Source organism: Lepus europaeus, chromosome 16, assembly GCF_033115175.1.
Source record: "Lepus europaeus isolate LE1 chromosome 16, mLepTim1.pri, whole genome shotgun sequence".
Classification (NCBI taxonomy): domain Eukaryota; kingdom Metazoa; phylum Chordata; class Mammalia; order Lagomorpha; family Leporidae; genus Lepus; species Lepus europaeus.
Window position 1 is genome coordinate 88,328,133 of NC_084842.1, and position 23,597 is coordinate 88,351,729.

At 56.8% G+C, this 23,597-nt stretch overlaps 1 protein-coding gene across 2 annotated transcripts in view; it reads left to right on the plus strand.

The window, feature by feature from the left end:
• LOC133775271 (TBC1 domain family member 14) overlaps positions 1-23,597 on the plus strand; it is a 213,171-nt gene that overhangs the window by 135,811 nt on the left and 53,763 nt on the right. Inside the window, exons 10-12 of one of the 2 annotated variants that reach the window (XM_062213487.1) lie at positions 9,342-9,462; positions 10,518-10,579; positions 10,716-12,615. In XM_062213487.1, the coding sequence (XP_062069471.1) occupies positions 9,342-9,462; positions 10,518-10,579; positions 10,716-10,836 (304 nt within the window). In that variant the 3' untranslated portion in view covers positions 10,837-12,615. Of the gene's footprint in view, positions 1-9,341; positions 9,463-10,517; positions 10,580-10,715; positions 12,616-23,597 lie in introns of those variants that run through there. The other variant, XM_062213486.1, reaches the window with a different exon arrangement.

Genomic DNA, 23,597 nt, shown 5'->3' on the forward strand with positions numbered 1-23,597 from the left:
ACCCTGAACCCACGCTCACGTGGGATGATGGTTTCGCAGGCAGCTCCTCCACTTCTGATCCAGCTCCCTGCTAATGGCCTGGGAAGGTGGCAGAGGAGGGCCCAAGTGCTTGGGCCCCTGCACCTATGTGGGAGCCAGATGAAGCTCCTGGCTTTGGCCTGGCCCAGCCCAGGCCACTGTGGCCATTTGGGGAGTGAAGCAGCAGATGGAAGATCTCCCTCTCTCTCCATACTCTGCTTTAAAAAAAAAAAAAAAGAAAGAAAGAAAGAAAGAAAGAAAGAAAAAAAGCTTTTATCAGATTAAGGAAGTTCTCTTTTATTCCTAGGTTTAATGCATTTTTTTTTTTTTTTTTTGGACAGGCAGAGTTAGAGACAGAGAGAAAGGTCTTCCTTCCGTTGGTTCAGCCCCCAAATAGCTGCTACAGCCTGTGTGCAGTGCCGATCTGAAGCCAGGAGCTAGGTGCTTCCTCCTGGTCTCCCATGCGGGTGCAGGGCTCAAGCACTTGGGCCATCCTCCACTGCCCTTCCGGGCCACAGCAGAGAGCTGGACTGGAAGAGGAGCAACCGGGACGGAAACTGGCGCCCTAACCGGGACTAGATCCTGGGGTGCCAGCGCCGCAGGCGGAGGATTAGCCTAGTGAGCCGCGGCGCCAGCTGGTTTCATGCATTTTGTCAGATGCTTTTTTCTTTGTTCATAGTTTGACATCGTTGCCTGTATTTTGTTGATGTGCTGATAGCCTTGTGCTTTTCTCCTGTTAAGCGAGCCCCAGTAATCCCCACTTGCTCACGATAGGTTACACTGTTCGCGTATTGCCGATTTGATTTACCAGTTCTGGGTGTGGACTTTTCTGCCTGCGTCACCAGAGCATGAGTGGCAATTCTCCCTTCAGTGCTGGTGTCAAGGTTGTGCTGGGGGCTGGCTCTGTGGTGCAGCGGGCTAACCCGCTGTCTGCAGTGCCGGCATCCGATATGGGCGCTGGTTCCAGCTCTCTGCTGTGGCCTGGGGAAGCAGTGGAAGATGGCCCAAGTGCTTGGGACCCTGCACCCACATGGGAGACCCAGAAGCTCCTGGCTCCTGGCTTCAGATTGGCACAGCTCCAGCCGTTACAGCCATTTGGATCGTCCAGTGGGTAGAAGATCTCTCTGTCTCTGTCTCTGTCTCTGTCTCACTCTCACTGTAACTCTGTCTTTTGTTGAGGTTGATTTCTTTCGAGAGGATTCGTTCTGAGAGGAGGAGTGTGGTGGGGACAAGAGGCGTGGAGTCACCACACAGACCCCAGGAGTCGGGTGAAAGTGGGCCAGAGGCAAGCAGCCGGCAGACTTGTTTATTTCAGTTGGTACAACAGCTTATATAGCCAAGGCAGCCAATCCAGTCAAGGGGCGGTCTATGCCCCATCCAATCACAGCCTGTTGCCAGGCAGGCTCCGTTGCCAGGTGGGTTTCAAAGCCATCCCTGAGTAACGGAGGCTGGCTTGCCAGCGGCCATCTTGGCGTGGCCTTCTCATTCGACCACAGTCTTTCAAATAAATAACTAGTTCTTTTCTTTTCTTTTTCAAAATAAGATTGTGCTGGCCTCATAAAATGGGCCAAGGGGTGTTTTTCTGTTTTCGTAAAGAGTTCTATAAGTTTTTCTCTGACGGTTTAAATAAAACTACCCATGTGTTCAGACTTGTAGCACTTTACACCAAAAAGGTCAAAAAATTTTGTTAAAGTATGAGAACAGCCCAATGGTGCTCTTCTCTGTTGTTTTAAGATTTATTTTTTATTTTATTTTATTTTTTTAATAGTTCACTATTTTATTTTTTTTGACAGGCAGAGTGGATAGTGAGAGAGAGACAGAGAGAAAGGTCTTCCTTTTTGCCGTTGGTTCACCCTCCAATGGCCGCTGCGGCCGGCGCATCTTGCTGATCCGAAGCCAGGAGCCAGGTGCTTCTCCTGGTCTCCCATGGGGTGCAGGGCCCAAGGACTTGGGCCATCCTCCACTGCCTTCCCGGGCCATAGCAGAGAGCTGGCCTGGAAGAGGGGCAACCGGGATAGAATCCAGCACCCCAACCGGGACTAGAACCCGGTGTGCCGGCGCCGCAAGGTGGAGGATTAGCCTGTTAAGCCACGGCGCCAGCCAAGATTTATTTTTTAAACTTTATTTGAACGACAGTTACAGAGAGAGAGAGAGAGAGAGAGAGATCTTGATCTTCTATCCACTGGTTCACTCCACAGTAGCCTGAGCTGGGGTTGGGCCAGGCCGGAACCAGGAGCCTGGAACTCCATCTGCGTCTCTCATGTGGGTGGGTGGGGCCCAAGTACCTGGGACATCTTCTGTTGTTTCCCAGGCACATCAGCAGGGAGCTGGATCAAGTGAGCAGCCGGGACTAGAACAGGCACTCACGTGGTATGCCAGCGTGGCAGACGGTGGCCTGACATGCTGTGCCATGATAAAGGCCAATGCTACTGTATATGCGTTTAAAAATAATAAACTTTCATAGGAGACTTAACCCCCCCCCCCCCAGCACCCACTCGCAGACTCCACGCCAGGTGGTCTCAGACGGACATCAGGGAGTCCTGGCTGCACAAGTCTTCTGTCAGTGGTGACGTCAGTGGTGGTTCTGTTGAGTGGTCTGGCCCGTGTCCTGGGGAGGGAGGAGCAAGCTTAGTCAAAGGTTTGTTCTTTGAAAGACTTTGTGACGTTTTTCCCTGAAATGTTTGGAAGCCCTCACCAGTGAGACAGGCTGGACCTGGAGCTGTCTTTGTGAGTCTTTAAACTGGAACCTTGAAGTTTGGTTGCCGACGTTGGGGGGGGGTGGTGGTGTCTAACATGTGACCCTGCGGTTGAGGGGAGTTGGAGAGAGCCGGGGACTTCCCTGGAAGAGGCGCCAGGTGTCCCAGGAAAGAGGCTGGAGAGAGGCAGAGAAGGGGCAGGCAGACTGTGGCTGATAGGCCACCACCCTCGGCACCGTTTCAGCCCCTGTGTGCGACACTCCCGCAGAGCTGCTGCTGTGCCGGACAAGAGCTGGGGTTTCACTCCTTGGGAACAGGGTAGCAGGAATGACCCCGCCAGCTGTGTCGGCTCAGCTCAGAGCCACCTGGGACGCTCGGCCCCATGCGCCCCTCAGCCACCCCCTGCCCCCACCCCCGCCAGCGCCCGGCACAGGGGAAGTGCTCTGGACCTGACGGGACTTCTGTTCCTTTTTTTGTTGCGAAAGTGGTAGTTCTTGTCTGTGATGTTTTTAACGGTGCAGAAATGTGTTCAGTAAGGAAGTTCCCTTCTTTGCCCCGACGGCTGTGTCTCCGCTGGCCGCGTCTCGGCAGGTTCTCGGCGCGGTTTGCCAGCACACAGGCGGTTTTCTTGTTTCACGCTTGTCCCTGGACAGGCTGGTGGTTGCTTTTGCGAGTGGAGACTTCGCTGGGGCGGGGTCTTTCTCACGCCCACAGGCGTCACTGTCATGTAGTCCCGCCCCTCCCTGGGCACAGCTGTTGCCTTGGTGTCCCTCAGCCAATCAGAAGTTGCTCAAATGGGTGTGATGCTTTCCATCCCCGGGAGGGTCCGCTGTAGAGTGTGCACACGTGTGTGCGTGTGCGTGTGCGTGTGTGTGTGAGAGAGAGATAGAGATGCTCCCTACCCTGTAGTCAGTGCCTTGGCGTTTTGCCTTCCGTCTCGTGACAGAAGCGGGTGGGCTCTTCCCTTGCATCTTCCAAGGAGCCCAGGCCCCCGGCTGAGTACATGTGGTGCAGGTCCTTCGGCATTGCTGCCTTCCCCGCGCTCTGGAGAACCAGGACTTACAGGTCTGGGGGAGGGGGGGTGTGGAGGCGGGTTGGAGGGCGGGGACGTGGGTGAGCAGGTGTCGGTGCTGGGGCGAGGGCTCCCTTCTTCTCAGAGCCCTGGCTGCAGTGACTTGTTTGGGGTGGGGGCTTCCACCTGCTGTCCCGATGTAGAATGAACCCGAGGTGCTTTTCTGACCCCTCAGAATCATGGCCGCAGGTCAGCTCCAAGCTGAGGTCAGCCTGCAGCCTTGAGTTGGGATAAGTTACAGTTTTAGTTTGCCTCAGTTGTATTTTGTAGGGTACTGGCAGAGGTGACTCCCTGAGGTTTCTGACGCTCTCGTCACCTCCTGCGGGCCCTGTTGGCAGACGGCACCGCCGCTTGTGCCCGACCGCCCAGGTTAACAGATCTGGAGCCGGCCGCCCAGACTCCCACCCGCTGACGGCTCAGTAAGCGGCATCACTCCCTCCTGGGCCGTCCCCTGCCCGAGTGCGTCTGTGCCTTCCCCCGGGAGAGGCCGTGCCGGCCGTCCCTGCGCCCAGGCTCTGGGTGCCCAGGTGCCGGGTATTTCTGGGAGCCTGAGTCTCCACCTGGTTTCAGTTGTGTAAGTCCTTTATCAATGGCGAAATCTTAGATGTTCAGTGGATTCAGATAGCTTGAAGTTCATTTCCTGTCAGCGTAAATAGAAAGTGCCTTGGGCTATGAAACCTTTTCTGAAATGGAATCTTAGAATAGAGCCTGGACAGGAAGGCAAGGAGAGAACAGTGCAGCGTTTGTCCTTTGTTCTCAAAGTTTTTGTGACTTTGTTTTGATGTAATTTCAAACTTCTGAAAAGTTGTCAAAACAAAACTAGGAGTTCCCGTATATCTTTTATCCAGATTTTTTTTTTTTAAACAGGCAGAGTGGGTAGTGAGAGAGACAGAGAGGAAGGTCTTCCTTTTTACCGTTGGTTCACCCTCCAATGGCCACTGTGGCTGGCGCACCGCACTGATCTGAAGCCAGGAGCCAGGTGCTTCTCCTGGTCTCCCATGCGGATGCATGGCCCAAGCACTTGGGCCATCCTCCATTGCACTCCCTGGCCACAGCAGAGAGCTGGCCTGGAAGAGGAGCAACCGGGACAGAATCCAGCGCCCCAACAAGGACTAGAACCCGGTGTGCCGGCGCCGCAGGCGGAGGATCAGCCTAGTGAGCCGCGACACCGGCCCTTTTATCCAGATTTACTATTTGCATTTTGCTGTTTTTTCTTTTTATTATTTTAAAATGTTCTAATTTTCATTGTTTTTTTTTAACAATTCAATGTAGTTTGTATACAATTTTTTTTTTAAGATTTAATTTATTTATTTGAAAGAGTTACAGAGAGAGGTAGAGACAGAGAGAGAGGCCTTCCATCTGCTGGTTCATTCCTCAGATGGCCACAATGTTCGGAGCTCCGCCAGTCTGAAGCCAGGAGCCAGGAGCTTCTTCCTGGTCTCCCACGCGGGTGCAGGGGCCCAAGGACTTGAGCCATCTGCTGCTGCTTTCCCAGGCCATGGCAGAGAGCTGGATCAGAAGAAGAGCAGCCAGGACTAGAACCGGCGCCCATATGGGATGCCAGGGCTTCAGGCCAGGGCTTTTAACCCACTGCGCCACAGTGCCGGCCCTAGTTTGTATACAATTCTTATAATGATATCCCCCCCCCTTTTTTTTTTTTTAGTTTTTAAGATAGCATCTTTCAAAAAGGTTTAATGCTTCACCAGGTGAGAAGTTTAACAAGTAAAGAGCAAAGGACCCTGGTATAGTGGATATGCACAATGGCTGTAAACAGTAACTGAATGGAAAACTGACCATTTCACCCCATACAGTAAAGTAAATACTTTCTAAAAATAACCATAAATCTTTACAGCTATAAAACATTCTTTTTTTAAAGATTTATTTTGAAAGGCAGATTTACAGAGTGAGAAAGAGGAAGAGAGAGAGAGAGAGAGAGAGCGTGTTCTTCCATCCACTGGCCCACTCCTCAATTGGCCACAATAACCAGGACCAGGCCAAGCTGAAGCCAGGAGCCAGGAGCCCCATCTGGGTCTCCTGTGGGTGCAGGGGCCGCTTGGGCCCTCCTCTGCTGCTTCCCAGGCCAGCAGGGAGCTGGATTGTAATGGAGCAGCCAGGACTCAGACTGGCACCCACATGGGAAGCTGGCCCTGCAGGAGGCGGCCCAACTCGATGAACCACAGCGCCCCTGGTATAACCTTCTTAACCGCTGGCTTGACAAAGGTCTAGAATAAAGTTAGAAAACTCTGGGATATACTGACCACACAGGCGTGTCTTTGTTCCTGATTTACGAGGGAGACGTGTAGTATCTGTCTTTCGGTTTCTGGCTCGGAGATCATCAGCGTGACGTCCTCTAGTCGTGTCCACTGTGCTGCAGTCATGGAATTCATTCCTTTTTATAGCTGAATAATATTCCGTTGTGTGTATATACAACATTTTCTTTCTTTTTTAAATTTTATTTATTTATTTGAGAGGTACTTAGAGGGAGAAAGAGAAAGTCTTCAGTCCTCTGGTTCACTCCCCAGGTGGCCACAATGGCCAGAGCTGAGCTGATCCGAAGCTAGGAGTTTTCCGGGTCTCCCACCTGGGTGCCGGGGCCCAAGCACCTGGGCTGTCCTCCACTGCTTTCCCAGACTGCAGCAGGGAGCTGGATGGGGAGAGGAGCAGCCGGGACATGAACCGGCGCCCGCCTGGGATGCTGGCACTGCAGGCAGAGGCTGAGCTCACTACGCCGCAGCGCCGGCCCCAGTACCACATTTTCCTTATCCATTCTTCCGGTGATGGACGCCGAGGTTGGTCCACGTTGTGGCTGTGGTGAACAGTGCTGCTTGAATGTGGTGGTACAGGTGTCTGTGATGCAGCGTGATCGTGTCTGTGTGTGTATACCCAGAAGTGGCGCTGCGGGACCGAAAGGCAAGTCTTTCTAGTTTCTAAAGAACTCTCCACACTGTTTTCCACAGTGGCTGCACTAACATTCCCACCAACAGTGTGTGAGCGTTCCCCTTCCTCCAGTCCTCTCCGTATTTTGCCCTGTTTTATTTTTCCCTCGCTCTCTGTGTTATATACACGCACAGTGTGTGTGTTTCTGAACCATTAGAAGGGTAGTTGGAGACACCATGCCCACCCATCTTGGTTATGTCAGCAGATCTCTTAAGAACAGGGCATTGTCTGAAATAACCACAGCGTAGTTATCAGGACATTTGGGGTTGGTGTTTGGCCCAGCCGTGGAGTTGCTGCTCGGGACAGCTGGGTCCATGTTGGAGCCGGGGACAGCTGGGTCCATGTTGGAGCCGGGGACAGCTGGGTCCATGTTGGAGCCCGGGACAGCTGGGTCCATGTTGGAGCCCGGGACAGCTGCGTCCATGTTGGAGCTCGGGACAGCTGCGTCCATGTTGGAGCTGGGGACAGCTGGGTCCATGTTGGAGCCCGGGACAGCTGGGTCCATGTTGGAGCCCGGGACAGCTGGGTCCATGTTGGAGCCCGGGACAGCTGGGTCCATGTTAGAGGGCCTGTGTGTGAGTCCCGGCTCCTCCTACAGTTCTAGCCTTCTGGGGATGGGCACCCTGGGAAGCCGCAGGCCACGGCTCGGTAGCGTGGGGCACCTGGATTGAGTTCCTGTCTCCCGGCCTCTGTCTGCCCTGTCGGTTAGGAATGTTGGGTGGTGGACTAAAGGAGTAGTGTCTGTTTCTCTCTCTGTCTCCCTGCCTTTCAAATACATTTTTGCAGATCAGGAGATTTCACGTTGCTCCAGTGCTGTGCTGGAATATTCCGTAGTCTGCACTTAGAATTCATCAGTGACCCAGCCCGTCCCAGCCCGGTTTGGGTCCTGGTCCAGGTGGACCGTCCCAGCCCGGTTTGGGTCCTGGTCCAGGTGGACCGTCCCAGCCCGGTTTGGGTCCTGGTCCAGGTGGACCGTCCCAGCCCGGTTTGGGTCCTGGTCCAGGTGGACCGTCCCAGCCCGGTTTGGGTCCTGGTCCAGGTGGACCGTCCCAGCCCGGTTTGGGTCCTGGTCCAGGTGGACCGTCCCAGCCCGGTTTGGGTCCTGGTCCAGGTGGACCGTCCCAGCCCGGTTTGGGTCCTGGTCCAGGTGGACCGTCCCAGCCCGGTTTGGGTCCTGGTCCAGGTGGACCGTCCCAGCCCGGTTTGGGTCCTGGTCCAGGTGGACCGTCCCAGCCCGGTTTGGGTCCTGGTCCAGGTGGACCGTCCCAGCCCGGTTTGGGTCCTGGTCCAGGTGGACCGTCCCAGCCCGGTTTGGGTCCTGGTCCAGGTGGACCGTCCCAGCCCGGTTTGGGTCCTGGTCCAGGTGGACCGTCCCAGCCCGGTTTGGGTCCTGGTCCAGGTGGACCGTCCCAGCCCGGTTTGGGTCCTGGTCCAGGTGGACCGTCCCAGCCCGGTTTGGGTCCTGGTCCAGGTGGACCGTCCCAGCCCGGTTTGGGTCCTGGTCCAGGTGGACCGTCCCAGCCCGGTTTGGGTCCTGGTCCAGGTGGAGTTCAGCGTCTTACACTGTACCCCTCAGCTCTCCCCAGGCTCATCCAACCGGAAACACTTCCATGGCCTCTGGCCGCATTGACATCTCAGGGCGTGGCTGTGTCTGGGCTTCCTCGTGGTTTATTCTTGTGCCGCGGACAGGTGCTCTCAGATCTCGGTGCACGTGACTGGTGGGGAGTGCTTTCCAGCCAGGCCTTCCTGTGCCCCGACCCGCTCGCCTCTGGTCTCCTGGGAGGCCCCATGAGCTCTCCCTGCTCCTCCTCTATTACGTGTTTTTATGTCTACCTGCGCTCATGGGCTTCTGCTTCATTCAGTGTGGTTGAATCCCCCCTCCTCCTCGTTCATGTTGATTCGATGTTAACAGGTTCACCGTGGGGACCCTTCGAGGCTGGCTGCCACGTCTCCAGCACTGTCTGAGCTGCACGCCCACCTTGCACCTGCTGGGGTAGAAGCCGTTCGATTTCAACGCGTGCACCAGTGCATGGTTTTGTACCAACAGTTGGGTTTGTTTATGTTTTGGGGCAACTTTTGTTTACATATCCTTGAGAGAGAGGGCCTTGTGACCCGGTCCTGTGTGACTTCTTTTCATGGTATTTGAAGATTGTTGATAAGTAGGTAGTGCTGCTCTCCCTTGTAGATCATTCACATCAAGCTGGAGGTGGTTTGTAAACCCTGACTGACGTTGTAACTTGTTTAACAACCTGTGGAACTCGGGGGGGGCGCCCCCTGGTGAAGCCTGAGAAATGGAGGTGCAGAGAGGTGCAGGGTCGCACAGCAGGTGAATGGGTGGGGACTTCCAGTTCGGCTCAGTCGGACTTGAAAGCTCCCTTTTCCTGAAACACTGGCTATGACCTAACGCATTTCCTTACTCCAGATTACAGAATCTGTACGTGGTAACGGCTGAATATCAAGAAGTTTATTTGCAGGCTGAGTGCCTCTCCTGCTGCCCGGTCCCGTGTCCGTGTGAAAGTCGAGGCCGGAGCCCGTGCGTGGCTGGACACGTTGTCCTCTTGGGTGGAGTGACTCCTGCCCTGGCGACATTCCCTAACCCTCTCATTTTCTTCCTATAGGAATTTGCTTGCTAGAAAACACAATTCAAGACTTGACAAACACAGTGACTTGGGATGGAAGTTGTTTGGAAAAGTGCCACTGCGAGAGAATGCCCAGAGAGATTCAAAGAGAATACAAAAGGTACCCACGGCGGGGGACCGGAAGTGTGCCGTGTGCCGTGTGCGTGGGCCTTGCCGAGTGACCGCGCCCGGAGCTGTGAGCTAGGAAGCTCTGTGCGTCCCTGGCATGCCTGTGTGGCGAGCGTGGGTGAGTGCGGCCGTGGTCGTGTTACAGCTCTCCGTACGCCCTGCACAGCAGGCTCTAGGTGTTTGGGACTCCCTCGGTCCTCCACTGCTGGCTGCAGGTGTGTTGCCCTCACACTTGTGTTCCCTGCGTTTGACATGCAAGCGTTCTGCCGTGGGTTCTTCGCGTGTAGACTCTGGTGCTGGTGTGGAACAGCCGGGCTGGCCCGGCCTTCACTCAGGCGTGTCCGCTCGCAAAATGCCCGTCTTGAGGAGGTTGGGGCTCCGGGTCAGGCCAGGCCTTAGGGTCATCACCTCCCTGGGAGAGAGACGGCAGCGGGAAACGTGTGCGTCTCCTCACAGGGAGGAGGGTCGTGCTCAGCCACAGCTCAGCCGTCCGGGCCTCAGCACCTGCCCTCTCCGAGACCCGGGTGCCCCCTGACTTGGCGTCCTGGGGTTGTCACGTTGCCCACAGCAGCCCTGCCTTCTCCTTCAGCTTCGTCTTCACGGACGGTTGGTCAGTAGCCACCCAGCACCAGAGCACCGGGCTTCGTGGTTGCCGCTGGGGCCAGAGGAGGGGGGACGCCGCGGTGACGCCGGAGCAGGTGCTGTGCACGTCTCGGCGAGGCGCACAGGCACTGGGCCTTTAGAGTGCGACAGAATTACCTGTGCGCTGGCTGTCAGAGCTTCAGAGCTCACGAGGGATGCAGCGTTGCTTTCCTCAGTTTACCCTAGAGCCACTGGGCACGGACGGGTGAGCTGTGAGGTCTTCCAGCTGGTGGGGCAGAGCCTGAATGCAGCCCCGGCGGTTGGGCAGGTAGTGGGGACAGCAGGAGACTGGGGATGGCGTGTGACACCAGAGGCGGAGGCCAGAGAGCAGTGGGAGGACCCTGGCGGTAGGGCTGGGCGGTGCCTTGAAGCCGGCTCAGACCGGAGCCCTGTGGGCCCGTGCAGGGGTCACAGAGGTCAGGAGAGAAGAGGTCACCCGCGGGACCCCGGCTCCTGCACTCGTCCAGGTGAGAAGTGGGGTCTGCCCCAGGGGTGTGGCATGCTGGGGCAGCGGGGGCGGTCCCCTCCAGCGCTGACCTGTGGGTGGGGACAAGACGCGAGCTCGGAGCCGGGGCCCCTGACCGGGGGTGGGTTTCCACGCAGAGCGTGGTTCCTCCTCCGCGGATTACATTTGTTTGGAATCTTGTCTGCCGCTCCCTGTGGTCCTCGTCCGAACCCTGGAGACCGAGCGCAGTCGGCGTCGGAACCTGTTCTTGAGAGGTGACATCTTGGACTCGGGTCGCCTGCTGTGCAGGCTTGTACATGTGCTGAAGGTGTGCTGAGTGCCTGCTGCGTCAGCCGCGCTCGGAAGGACGGCGGCCACGTCGCTGGCGAGGTTTTAAAGAGCCCTGAGCTTCAGGGTAGGACAGCTGCACTACAGACACCCGCCCTGGCTCCTACCGTCACGTGTCCTGTCTGGGTTTCTGTATCGTTTTAGTGCCCCGTCCGCCTTTGAAGGGGAGCGTGGGTCACGTTCCTGGCCTGGAGGGGGGTCTCCTAGCTAAGCGGTGAGGCTCACTCCGGGTAACACAGCACCTCGAAGAAGAACGTGGCTCCTGGCTCCGGCATCAACCATGTACCTGTGGCAGGAGCCGCACCGTGCTGCCCAGAGCGGGTTGCTGGCGCACTGTGTCTCTGGCCTCCCTGGTCTCGTCCCCCGCCCTGACGCCCTGAGCTGGCAGAGCCCAGGAGGAAGCTCTGGGCAGCAGGCTCGCCCGGGCCCCGCGTGGCTCGAGTGTCAGGCTGCTGGCAGCAGAGCTCAGGGCAGATGGAGCCTGCGGAACTCTGAGCCCTTTCCTTCCCCTTCCCTCGGGGAATTTTTAAAAAATATTTATTAACAATATATTAATAATATTAGAGGGACAGGGACAAGTGGAGATGAGAGCTCCCACACTCTTCCTCGCTCCCCAGCGGCCAGCCTGGGCCACAGGCGGCAGGAGCCCCGTTACCTGCGTCCTCACTGCCGCTGCCCGGTCCATGTTGCCGGAAACCTGGAGTCAGCAGCCAGGGCTGAAGCCTGGACGCTCCGCTGTGGGTCCCGGGCATCTGAACCGCCGGGCTAGGGGCGCGCTGTCTGCATTGTTTTATATCGTTATTACTTGGAAGAAGCAGCGTCGCTGGGTGATCAGAGAACTTGGACGTGGGAGTTCGACGGCCCGGGGCCGCTTCCCTGCTCTGCCCCAGTGGGGCTGTGGGGTGCGGGAGCGCTGGGAGCGCGTTTGCTGTTGTGCTGCCGCCTTCCTGCAGGGGGCAGCCTTGAGCACCAGCAAGGGGACCCTGGAGGACTTGTCACTTGTTCAGCTGGCCGGGAGCACAGCCCTGCCTCCAGGGGCCACGCTGGAGCTGGCACCTGCAGGCTTGGACCTGGTTGTCGGCTATCCCCTGTTGTGTGCAGGATCTCGCACCTTTGACATCACCTCGCTCTCCTCCTCTTCTAAGTGGGTGTCTCTGATATCCTCTCCCGGCGTGGCTGTGAGTGTGTGCACTGCGCCGTGGCCCAGAGTTAGCAGTCAGTGAGCCTTCGGTTACGAGGGGCCCGTGTGGTGTGGGTGCTGTGTGTGGTTTCCCAGGGCACACTGGCCACACCTGACTGCATTCTACCTGGGCCATTCTCTTCTCCCCTCTCCCCTCTTCCCCTCTCTCCTCTCCCCCTCTCCCCTCTCCCCTCTCTTCCCCTCTCTTCTCATTTTAAAGATTTGTTTTATTGGCTCAACAGGCTAATCCTCCGCCTAGCGGCGCCGGCACACCGGGTTCTAGTCCCGGTCGGGGCGCCGGATTCTGTCCCGGTTGCCTCTCTTCCAGGCCAGCTCTCTGCTGTGGCCCAGGAGTGCAGTGGAGGGTGGCCCAAGTGCTTGGGCCCTGCACCCCATGGGAGACCAGGAGAAGCACCTAGCTCCTGCCATCGGATCAGCGCGATGCGCCGACGCAGCGCGCCTACCGCAGCGGCCATTGGAGGGTGAACCAATGGCAAAGGAAGACCTTTCTCTCTGTCTCTCTCTCACTGTCCACTCTGCCTGTCAAAAAAAAAAAAAAAAAGATTTGTTTTTATTTCTTCTAAAAGGCAGAGTTGGAGAGGGAGAGGGAGAGACAGAGACATCTTCCCTCTGCTGACTCACTTCCCAAATGGCTGCAACTGCCAGGGCTAGGCCAGACCAAAGCCAGGAGCCAGGTCTGGGTCCTTCACCTGGGTGGCAGGGGGCCAAGGACTTGGGCTGTTTTCCACTGCTTCCCAGGCCCATCACAGGGAGCTGGATGGGAAGTGGAGCAGCCGGGATTTGAACCAGAGCCCATATGGGCTGCCTGTGCTGCAGGCAGTGACTTTACCCGCTACCACACAGCACTGGCCCCAAACTGGGTCACTTTTTCTTGGCTTGGCTTTGTAGACTTCCATTTCAGGAGAAATCTTGAAAATATTTTTCCAAATTTTTGTTTATTTAATTTATTTGAAAGGCAGAGACAGACACAAAGGTCTGATCTGCTGATTTAAAAGATCTCGTATCTGCTGGTTCATTCTCCAAAAGACTGCAACGCCCAGGACTGGGTCAGGCTGGAGCTGGGAGCTGGGAGCTCCATCCTGATTCTCCACGTGGGTGGCGGGGACCAAGCACTTGAGCCATCACTTGCTGTCTCCCAGGGTGCACAGCAGGAAGCCAGGACTTGAACCCAGGCACTCTGACATGGAGCATGGATTTCCAAAGCCAGATCTTCTCTATTTAAAGATTGATTTATTTATTTGAAAGGTAGAGTTCGAGAAAGAGAGGGAGAGACAGCAATCTTCCATCTGCTGGTTCACTCCCCGAATAGTTGCAATGGCTGGAAGTGGGCCAAGCCATAGCCAGGAGCCGGGAACTCCATCTGGGTCTCCCGCACGGGTGGCAGGGGCCCAAATACTCGGATCATCTTCCGCTGCTCCCCAGGCGCATCAGCAGGGAGCTGGATCAGCAGCGGAGCAGCCGGGCCTCCAGCTCCGGCATCTCAGGTGGCGGCTGAACCTGCTGTGCCGAATGCCTGCCTTGTTACTTTCAGTTACCTTTTCATATTTATGGTTTTGAAAATTAAGTCATATTTGCTTTCTGGTTACATTAAATTTCTTTATAGGGGAAGCAAGATGACCAAGCATAGGAGAGTTGCAGCAAAGCTGTGGCTCAAGTGTGGCCCCACACCACTCACCTGATCATTGGGTGTAGTGTGTGAGAGACCCTGGCCTCACCCCAGGTACTGAGACACATCCTGGGTCTGGGGCCCAACAACTGTGTTGTAACAAATGCTGCAGGTCGTTCTGGGCAGGTGGGCGTGTCGGACCCCGGGATGGACACAGTCGTGGGCACCCCAGCGGTGAGGGGCCCCGAGCTCCCCACTCTGCGAAGTTCTGTGGCTGCCCGTGGGCTGGAGAAGACCGAGAGGCGGGGGGAAGGCTGCATGTGCAGGGAGCAGGGGCCTGGCCACGCTGGCGGGCGGTGATGCCGTGTCACAGGTGCAGTCCCTGCCTGTGAACCAGGGGACCTGCTCGGAGTCCGTGGTCCTTTGGTCTGTCGCGCAGGTGCGGAACCGCTGCAGAGTCCCTCCTGGGCTGCAGTGCAGGGAGATCCTGCTGGTGCCTTTGCATTCAAACAAGTCTGCAAATGATTAATTGCCCTTGGGGTAAATGGTGTGGAGGAGAAGCCTGCGGTGCAGGGCCCACAGAAGTTTCTAGACCACCCGGCACATTCCTCTGGAAGTAAGGTTTCTTTGCCGGGTGACTCTGGTAGCTCTCTACCGTGTCTTCCTGCTCTGTCGGCAGCATTGCTGCCGCTGACCCCCGCGGGCTCCCTCCCCCACTTCTGGGTCACCTGCTCCTGCACCTCTTTGGTTTCCTTTGCTGGGTCCCTCGTCTTCCCAACCCTCGAACGTCAGGGTCCCTCTCGGGCACTTCCCTGTCCAGCTCGTCTCGGACACCTCAGCTGGTCTTGAGCTGCTGGAGGTCAGGGCTGCGCCCGGAGCCCCCGTGCTTGCTTCCCGCCCAGCGACAGCCTGAAATGCATCCCAAGTGTGCAGCTGCCTTGAGAGCCTTTAGAGACCAAACAGCGGGTAGGCACTCCATCCCACATCGGCACCAGTTCAAGTCCCAGCTGCTCCACTTCTGATCCAGCTCCCTGCTGTGGCCTGGGAAAGCAGTAGAAGATGGCCCAAGTCCTTGGGCCCTGCACCCATGTGGGAGACCCAGAAGAAGCTCCTGGCTCCTGGCTTCAGATTGGCGCAGCTCCAGCCGTTGCAGCCATCTGGGAAGTGAACCAGCGGGTGGAGGACCTCTCTCTCTGACTCTACCTCTGTAACTCTCTTTCAAATAAATACAAATAAATCTTAAAAAAAAAAAAAAAAGAAGAAGAAGAAGAAGAAGAGTGAAGCTTTGTAACCCAGGCAGGCGTCAGAGCTCAGGCTGACACTGTCTGGGGTGGGCTGGAGCATCGTCTGACGCGTTTGGGCGGGGCGCCGTGTGCACGAGTTCCCGAGGAGCTGACGTCGGCGTCAGGAAAGCTGGTTGTGGCGTCGGAGTCTGCAGGGAAGGACAGGGCTGTGAGAAGACGAGGCTGCGGCCAGAGGTGAGCACACCACCTGCGGAGCTGGGAGCACCCTGACGGGCCTACAGGCAGATCCTAAAACCAGCGAGAAACTGTCTCCACTGTCATCCCCTCGTGCTGTCTCGACGAGCCTGCGGAAACGGAGCAGGTTCCACTCCAGGTGGGATGGAGCGGGCACGTTCCAGTCGCCTCTCCCGACGGTGCAGCTGTGCAGCCCGAGCCGAGTGCTTGGCAGCCGCTGTGTGAGGGTTCCGGAAAGTTAGTGGGGGAAGTTGAGAATTCAGGGTCCCCCTGCGTCTACAGCCAGAGCTCAGGGCAGTGGATGGGACGGGGACAGGGACCCCGGGAGGTGCTCTGAGTGAGCCTCCGACACCCAGAGTGCAGAAGCTGCCTCCTGTCTGTCTGTCTGTCCCTGCTCTGCAGCCCTCGGGACAGCCTCCCTGTGGCCGGAGCCTGGAGCTCGCAGCAAGGGGAACCGAGGAGAAGAGCTTTGTCCCCAGGAAGGCGGGATGAACTGGTGATTTTTTAATACATTATTTAGCAATTTATGTGAAAGGCAGAGACAGCGTGGGGGAGAGGGAGAGGGAGAGACAGCGACAGTGTGGGGGAGAGGGAGAGGGAGAGACCGGAGAGGCACCGGCACTCTGTGGCACACAGCTGTGGGGGTGTGTAGCTAGAGAGCCAGGAAGAGGGAGACCCAGGGAACCGGAAAGTGCCGGGGCATTGCAGGGAGGAAGTGCTCAGGAAAGTGACCCTTTCAGGGTCTTAAGAACTGGCTTCCCACTGGGAAGTGTACCCACTGTGGGTACGCGAGTCTGAGCCCGCACAGGTCCCAGACCAGCCACTGGGTGGTGCGCTTGCGGGCTAAGTGCAGAAGGGGTGCTACAAGGGCTTTAGAACACAGCTCACAGGAAGCTGGTTGGAGCCGTGTCTGCCATCAGCTGGATAAACTGCTTTGTAAAACAGAAATGGCGGGGCCGGTGTTGGGGTGTAACGGGCTAAGGTGTTGCCTGCAGTGCCGGCATCCCATATGGATGCCGGTTCAAGTACTGGCTACTGCACTTCCAGTCCAGCTGCCTGCTAATGTGCCTGGGAAAGCAGCGGAAGGTGGCCCAAGTGCTTGGGGCCCTGCACCCACGTGGGAGACCTGGATGAAGCTCCTGGTTCCTGGCTTCTGCCTGGCCCAGCCCTGCTGGTTGCAACCACTTGGGGAGTGGACCACCGAATGGAAGACCTCTCTCTGTCCTCTTCCTGTTCTGCCTTTCAAATAAACAAAATAAATATTTAAAACAAACAAACAGAAATGTCGGCAAATCAGAATCAACCTCCGAAGAGATTGCTCAAACCCAGAGACCCACAACACAGTACTCCAGGTGTCTGCTCGGCTCAGACCCGCCTGGCTTAGCAAGGGCGAGCGCTGTCTGCACAGCCAGTTGATACCGCAGCCAAGGTAGCAGATGCTGGGATTTTGGAGCAGTTGGTATAAAAATGCTCCGGGAGATAAGGGCGAGCGCTCGTGATGGGGAGGTGCGTGGAGTATCAGCAACGAGAGCCAGCGCAGGGGCCGGCGCTGGGCCCTGCTGGGTTAAGCTCCGCTTACACGCTGGTGTCCCGGAGCGGAGGGCTCCGCTTCCGTCCAGCTCCCCTCTAATGCACCTGGGAACGCAGCAGATGGTGGCCCAAGTGCTTAGGCCCCTGCACCCACGTGCGAGATGTGACGAAGCTCTAGGTTCCTGGCCCAGCCCTGGCCATTGCAGCTACCTGGGGAAGGAACCAGAGGACGGAAGACTCTCCCTCTCCCATCTCCTGTCTCCCATTTCCCCCTCCCCTCTCCCCCCACTTTCTGCTAATCTTCTTTTCAAATAAAACTTAAAAAAAGGAAATAGCTAATATAGGAAAAACTACATGGGCATCTTTTAACTGAAAACTATAACAACAGATTAAAAAGTAGCACAACAGATTCGATAGCAAGACGAAGCTACTGGAGGAAGTAATAAGGGAATTTTGTGACAGATCAGTGGAAATCACTGATAGAAATCCGCAGTAGAGATTACGAAAGGGGAGAACAGGAAGGGAGCAGAGCCTCAGGCCCGTGTGGGACGGCACTGGAAGCGCAGCGCCTGCATTGATGCCAGGCTGGCGTTTGCACCGCAGTTGACGCGAGCTGGGTGCCTGTACCTGGTCTCAGAACGCTGGGGTCGAGCTCAGGCTCCGCTCCGGGTTTTGGTTTTTTGCTGACCGTGCCGGCAGGCAGCGGCGGCACTCCGGTGGCTGATTCCCCAGTCCCCAGCTTCTGTCCCAGGCAGGTTCATTGCAGCACCGGGGGGCGTGTACAACAGATGGGAGCTCTGTCTTTCAAATATAATAAAGTGACGCAGAAAAATGGAACAAATAACGGCTGAAGATGTGCCCGCTCTGACAAAAGAGAAAGCTACACACTCGGGAAACCCAGTGACCCCTCAACAGATGGCCCTAACAGGGCTGTATCTAGGCACCCCACAACCAGGTTGTTGAAGACAAAAGAAAAAATCACAAGCAGCCAGAGAAAAGCAACGTATTACTTACTGGGAGATAGCAATTTGATGCCTGTGAAGTTCTTTTTTTTTTTAAAGTTTTTTTTTTTTTTTTGAGATTTATTTATTTATGTGAAAGGCAGAGTTACAGAGAGGGAAAGAGAGAGAGAGAGAGAGAGAGAGGTCTTCCATCTGCTGGTTCACTCCCCAAATGGCTGCAAGCGTCCAGAGCTGGGCCAGCCGAAAACCAGGAGCCAGGAGCTTCTTCTGGGTCTCCCACGTGGGTGCAGGGGCCCAAGCACTTGGCCATCCTCCACTGCTTTCCCAGGCCACAGCAGAGAGCTGGGCCGGAAGTGGGGCAGCTGGGACATGAACCAGCACCCATATGGGATGCCGGCACCACAGGCAAAGCCTTGCCCACTGCACCACAGCGCTGGCCCCGCTGGTGAAGTTCTTATCAGAGGTTTTGGGTTCCAGAAGAAAGTGAAACAACATGTTTATAGGCCTAAAAAAAAACCAAGCTGTCCACCCAGAGTTCTGTGTCCTCAAAAACGCCCTTCAGGAGTGAGAGTGGGAAACAAGCTCTCAGATGAGGGAAACACAGGCTGTTGCCGGCTGGCCTGCTGCGAAGGAAGTGGTTCAGACAGGAGGGGGATGTAGCACGGGGGCCGGGCGCATCTGGAGGGCGGCGGCAGAATGGTGAATATCCGAATATGTCAATGTATTTATTTTAACTAAGCAGGATTAACATAACCAGTGTTGAGATATAGTGAATGTGTTAATATTGTAATAAATATATATACAGGGGTTATTGATGAGTTCTTTAAGAATGGTTGGTTGAAAGCAGAAATGACGGGGTTTTTAGTGTGTGACAAATGTATGTAAGAATATGTTATTAAAATGTGAGAATAGGTGCAGAGGGGAAGGGGATGTGGTGGAGCTTCTGTATTCCACTTGAAGTGATAAAATACAGACTATTAGAGTATAAAAACTGATCTGTATAATCTCTAAACCAATCACTCAAATTTTTGAAAGAAGGCTTGCTTTAGAGCAAAGAAAATGGGCAGAGGTGGCGTGCGCCATTACCCAGTGAAGACCCAGCGGGCGGCAGGTGTGGGACGCGTGCACGAGCCCACACGCACAGCTGGAGCGGCAGCAGGGAGCTGGATCGGAAGTGGAGCAGCCGGGGCTCTAACTGGTGCGCATGTCGGGTGCCGGCACCCCAGGCCGTGGCTTTACCTGCTACACCGTGACGCCGGCCCCGCGACTGCTCTTTCATCTGCTGGCTCACTCCATGGGCGCCATCGCCAGGGCTGGGCCAGCTGGAAGTCAGGAGACGGGGACCCCCTCGTGGCGGCAGGCCCCGGGCGCGTGAGCCGCCAGCTGCCGGGGCTCAGGATGCAATAGCAGGAGGCTGGATCTGAAGAGGCGGAGGCAGGGCTCAGTCCCCGGCCCTCCCATGGTGGGGTGCGCGTGTCACAGTCAGCGAAGTGACCAGCTGCACCGAGACGCTCGCCCCCGTAGTGCCAAGGAGGCCACGTGACCAACACGTGAAGGAGCACAGCCGTTTCTGACACATGCTCGAGCAGAGCAGCCGAGGAGGAGAACCCGCTCGGTGTGATACAGGAAGCTGCAAAAGTGGCCTCCGCTGGCGTCCTCCTGGGGGGGGGGTGTGGGGACACACACACACACACACACACTGAGAGCCACGTGGGGATGTCCCGCTCACCATTCCTGGCCAGGCTGCTGCATTGCTGTGGGGATGCCACGTGACGCCCTCGCGAGGTTTCCTACAGATGGAAACGTGGCGCGCGTTAACCTAGCAGCCCCACTCTTGGGCATTTGCACAGAGCAATAAGAGCTCACCATAGGAGAGTGTTCATCACAGCTCTCTTCATAATTGCCAAGACGTGGAAATGGGGCTGGCGCTGTGGGGTAGCGGGCTAAGCCTTCCCTTGCAGTGCCCACATCCCATGTGGGTACCGGTTCACGTCCTGGCTGCTCCCCTTCCGATCCAGCTCCCTGCTGATGCTTCTGGGAAAGCAGTGGAAGATGGCCCAAGTGCTTGGACCCCTGCAACCACGTGGGAGACCTGGAAGAAGCTCCAGGCTCCTGGCTTCAGATCGAGCCAGCTCCAGTTGTTGCAGCCATTTGGGAGTGAACCAGTGGATGGAAGGCCTCTCAGCCGGTGCCGCGGCTCAATAGGCTAATCCTCTGCCTGCGGCGCCGGCACTCCAGGTTCTAGTTCCAGTTGGGGCGCCAGATTCTGTCCCGGTTGCCCCTCTTCCAGGCCAGCTCTTTGCTGTGGCCCGGGAAGGCAGTGGAGGATGTCCCAAGTGCTTGGACCCTGCACCCGCATGGAAGACCAGGAGAAGCACCTGGCTCCTGGCTTCAGATCAGCGCGGTGCGCTGGCCGCAGCGACCATCGTGGGGTGAAGCAACGGAAAAAGGAAGACCTTTCTCTCTGTCTGTCTCTCATTGTCTACTCTGCGTCAAAACAAAACAAAACAAAAAAACCCTCTCTGCCTCTCTTTCTCTCTGTCTGTAACTTTACCTCTCAAATAAATAAATTTTTAAAATCTTAAAAAAGGCAGAAAACCCAGCTGTCATTAAAAAAAAAATGGATGCATCCCAAACGCCCTTCAATGAGTAATAAAAGGGGGTGCGTGCTGCCCGTGGTCAGTAAGAAACCCACCAGCGTGGGTGAGTCGCGGGGTGTTAGGTGCTTGGTAGGAGGTCCTCAGAAGAGGTTACATCCTGCGACTCCATCCGTACAGGCTGGGCATCCGCGCCCTGCAACGCTCGGGCCCAGAGCTTCTTGGGATCTCTGTCCTTCCCGGGATGTCTGGGGGGTGGGAGCCCCTTCTGCACGTGGCCTGGAGGTGACTTCACACAGTGTCCCTAGTCCATCTGCATTCTGGCTGAGCCCGTCGGGGGGTTACTCCACACTGTGAGAGAAGAGCAGGTGGATTCCACGTCCGACCTCCACACGCCGCCTTTCTGGGAGGGAGGGCACAGGCGTGGTGGGCTGGGGTGGACGCAGGACGTGGCCTGAGACTGCCCCCGTCCTAAGCCCAGGTTCTGGGCTCAGTGTGAGCTGCCCCGTAGTGGTGCTTCTTTCTGGGAAGGCTGGCAGAGGGGGTCCTTGGGGGCTTTTGGATGCTTCCCCCAACCCTTGAAAAAAATTTTTTTTTTTTTTTTGACAGGCAGAGTGGATAGTGAGAGAGAGAGAGAGAAAGGTCTTCCTTTTTGCGGTTGGTTCACCCTCCAGTGGCCGCCGCGGCCGGCGCATTGCGCTGATCCGAAGCCAGGAGCTTCTCCTGGTCTCCCACTTGGGTGCAGGGCCCAGGGACTTGGGCCATCCTCCACTGCCTTCCTGGGCCATAGCAGAGAGCTGGCCTGGAAGAGGGGCAACCGGGATAGAATCCAGCGCCCCAACCGGGACTAGAACCCTGTGTGCCGGCACCGCAAGGCGGAGGATTAGCCTGTTAAGCCACGGTGCCAGCCCCAACCCTTGAAATTTAAAACGTTGATAGGGAGGCAGAAACCCCGGTCCCGTTGATCTAGTTCCCAGTGGAAGCCTGAGGGCTTTTGTCAGGGTGCATGAGCAGGGGAGCTGACCCCCTGGGCTTTTTCCAGGCCGCTTGGTGCAACCTGGTCTGCGGCTGGGGGTGAGGGGAAAGCTGGGCGCGTAGTGGGTCCTGCAGGGCTTCACTGCTGGTGGGAGTGAGTCTGGCTCAGTGGTCCTCACACTGCTTGCCTGAGTCGACCTTGGACCATTACTGGCTGGGAGATTTCACAGGAAATTGCAGGGTGGGCATCAGGCATGGTGGCCGAGATGCCGCTTGGGGTGCCTGAGCTTGAGCCCCCGCTCCATTTCCAGTCCAGCTTCTTGCTGATGCACACCCAGGAGGCAGCTGATGACCCAAGGACTCACCTGAGCACCTGCCACCCGTGCCGGAGACCCGGATAGAGTTCTGAGCTCCTGGCCGTAGCCTGACCCAGCCCTGGCGACTGCAGGCATCCGGGGAGTAAACCAGGAGATGGAGGACCTCTCTTTGCTGCTCTGCCTCTCTGCCTTTCAAATAAAATGAAAATAAATAAAAATTCAAATAAATAAAACTTTCTGAAAAAATAAGTCCCGTCCAGCAAAGATGACCTAACCGTCCCTTAACAACAGACGCAGCTTCTGCACAGGGTGCCCCCTGGGCCGAGTCTTCTCTCTGGTTCTGTGTCCTGTCCCTGTGCCCAGTGTTAACGTGGCCTGCCAGAAGGGGGCGCCAGGGTAGCCGACAGTAAGACGCATAGCCAGCGGCTGTGCCTGGAGAAAGGGGAGGGGAAGACGATGCGCTGGTGTTGGCCTCCTGTTGGTGCCATAACCATCTGTCCCAGACTCATGCTTGAAACGACAGGTGCTAAGTCGCACTTTTAGGGCTCAGAAGTTTGGCAGGAGTCCGTGCGCTTGGTCTCTATAGCGGCTCTGGAGGGTCTGGTGGAGGCTGCTGGCGTTCCCCGGTTTGTGACTGCATCTCCGCCAGGTGCTGCACCTGCTGGTATCCCGCCCTCACCTCTGTAGTCAGGACTCCCTCTGCTCCTGACGCGGATAACCTGGAATGTTCCCGTCAAGGGCCATGGGGCCCATCACCTCTGTGAGAGGCGCTTCTGCTGGATGAGGCTCCAGGGGTCAATGCAGGCAGATGTGGTGGTGGGGGGGTCTGCCCTGTGAATTGTTAGCATCAAGTGGGAGGTGTGGGGGACTCTCAGCCCAGTGACGGGCACGTGGCAAGCATTTGTGGAGTGGCAGCAGCTGAAGAGCTCGGGTGGCTGACACTGGCCATTGCTCACCGTTTGTCAGGTCCTGGGAGGTGCCGGTGAGTGGACTGTGCCGCCCAGGACCCCGCTCTGAAGGCACAGCCAAGACTCCCAAGGGTAACGGCTGCTTGGTCGGAGTTTTACATTGTGTTTCAGCTGCACTTGAGGGCTCCCAGGAGCTAGGTTTTTCTTGCCAGCAAAGGGTGACCGAGCTAGAGCCTGGTCAGTTTGTGGCAGGGGAGGGATTCCCAGGGCAGGGCACTCTGATTCCAGAGGCAGAGCTGCTCATGGAGCTCACTCGTGAGTGGAGGCCTCGAGGGGTGAGCGGGAGACTGCTTTAGGGAGTGGGGGTGAAGTGAGGAGGGAGGACCCAGCAGGGGCCGCGGAGCCCTGTCGGCCAGGGAGCACTGGGGTAGGTGGATTTTAGCTGGGCAGGGAGGTGGTGCTGGGAGACACGGTGCAGGCTGAAGGTTAATTATGGAGCGGCTGTTTGGTGCCGCCGTGAAGATGCCACTTGGGGCACCTGCACCCCACACGGGAGTGCCCAGGCTTGAGTGTTCTCTCAGCTTCCCGCTCCGGGCTCCTGCTCCAGCGCCCTGAGACGCAGCAGGAGGTGGTCAGGTAGCTGGGTCCCTGCCGCCCTGTGTGGGAAGCCTGGCTCCCAGCTTTGGCCTGGCCCACTGAGCCGTCGTGAGCATTTGAAGACTACACTGGCAGACAGGACCCTCTGTGTCTATCTAAAATAAATGGGATTTTAAAAAAGCCATTGAAGGGCGGAATGGAAATGAGCGCCGCCTGTGACGGTGTCACTGGTGTGACCTGTTCGGGTGCACCTCCGTTCTCCTGTTGCTCTCTACAGGAAGAGGGACCGCCTCACCCCTCCACATCTCCTGATGGCTTCTTACTGCCTCTGGGCCTTGCCCTACCCTACTCCGGACCGCCTGCTCCGGCCCCGCAGCTGCCCCTCACTGGCTCTGCCTCGGTCTGCGTGCTCAGGCCTTGCACTCTCTCCTGTCCCTGCCTGCAGTGCAGTGCTGTGGCTCTCCACCCAGCCGACTCTCCCTCGTCTCAGCTCGGATGCCACTGCATGTGGCCGCCTGGCC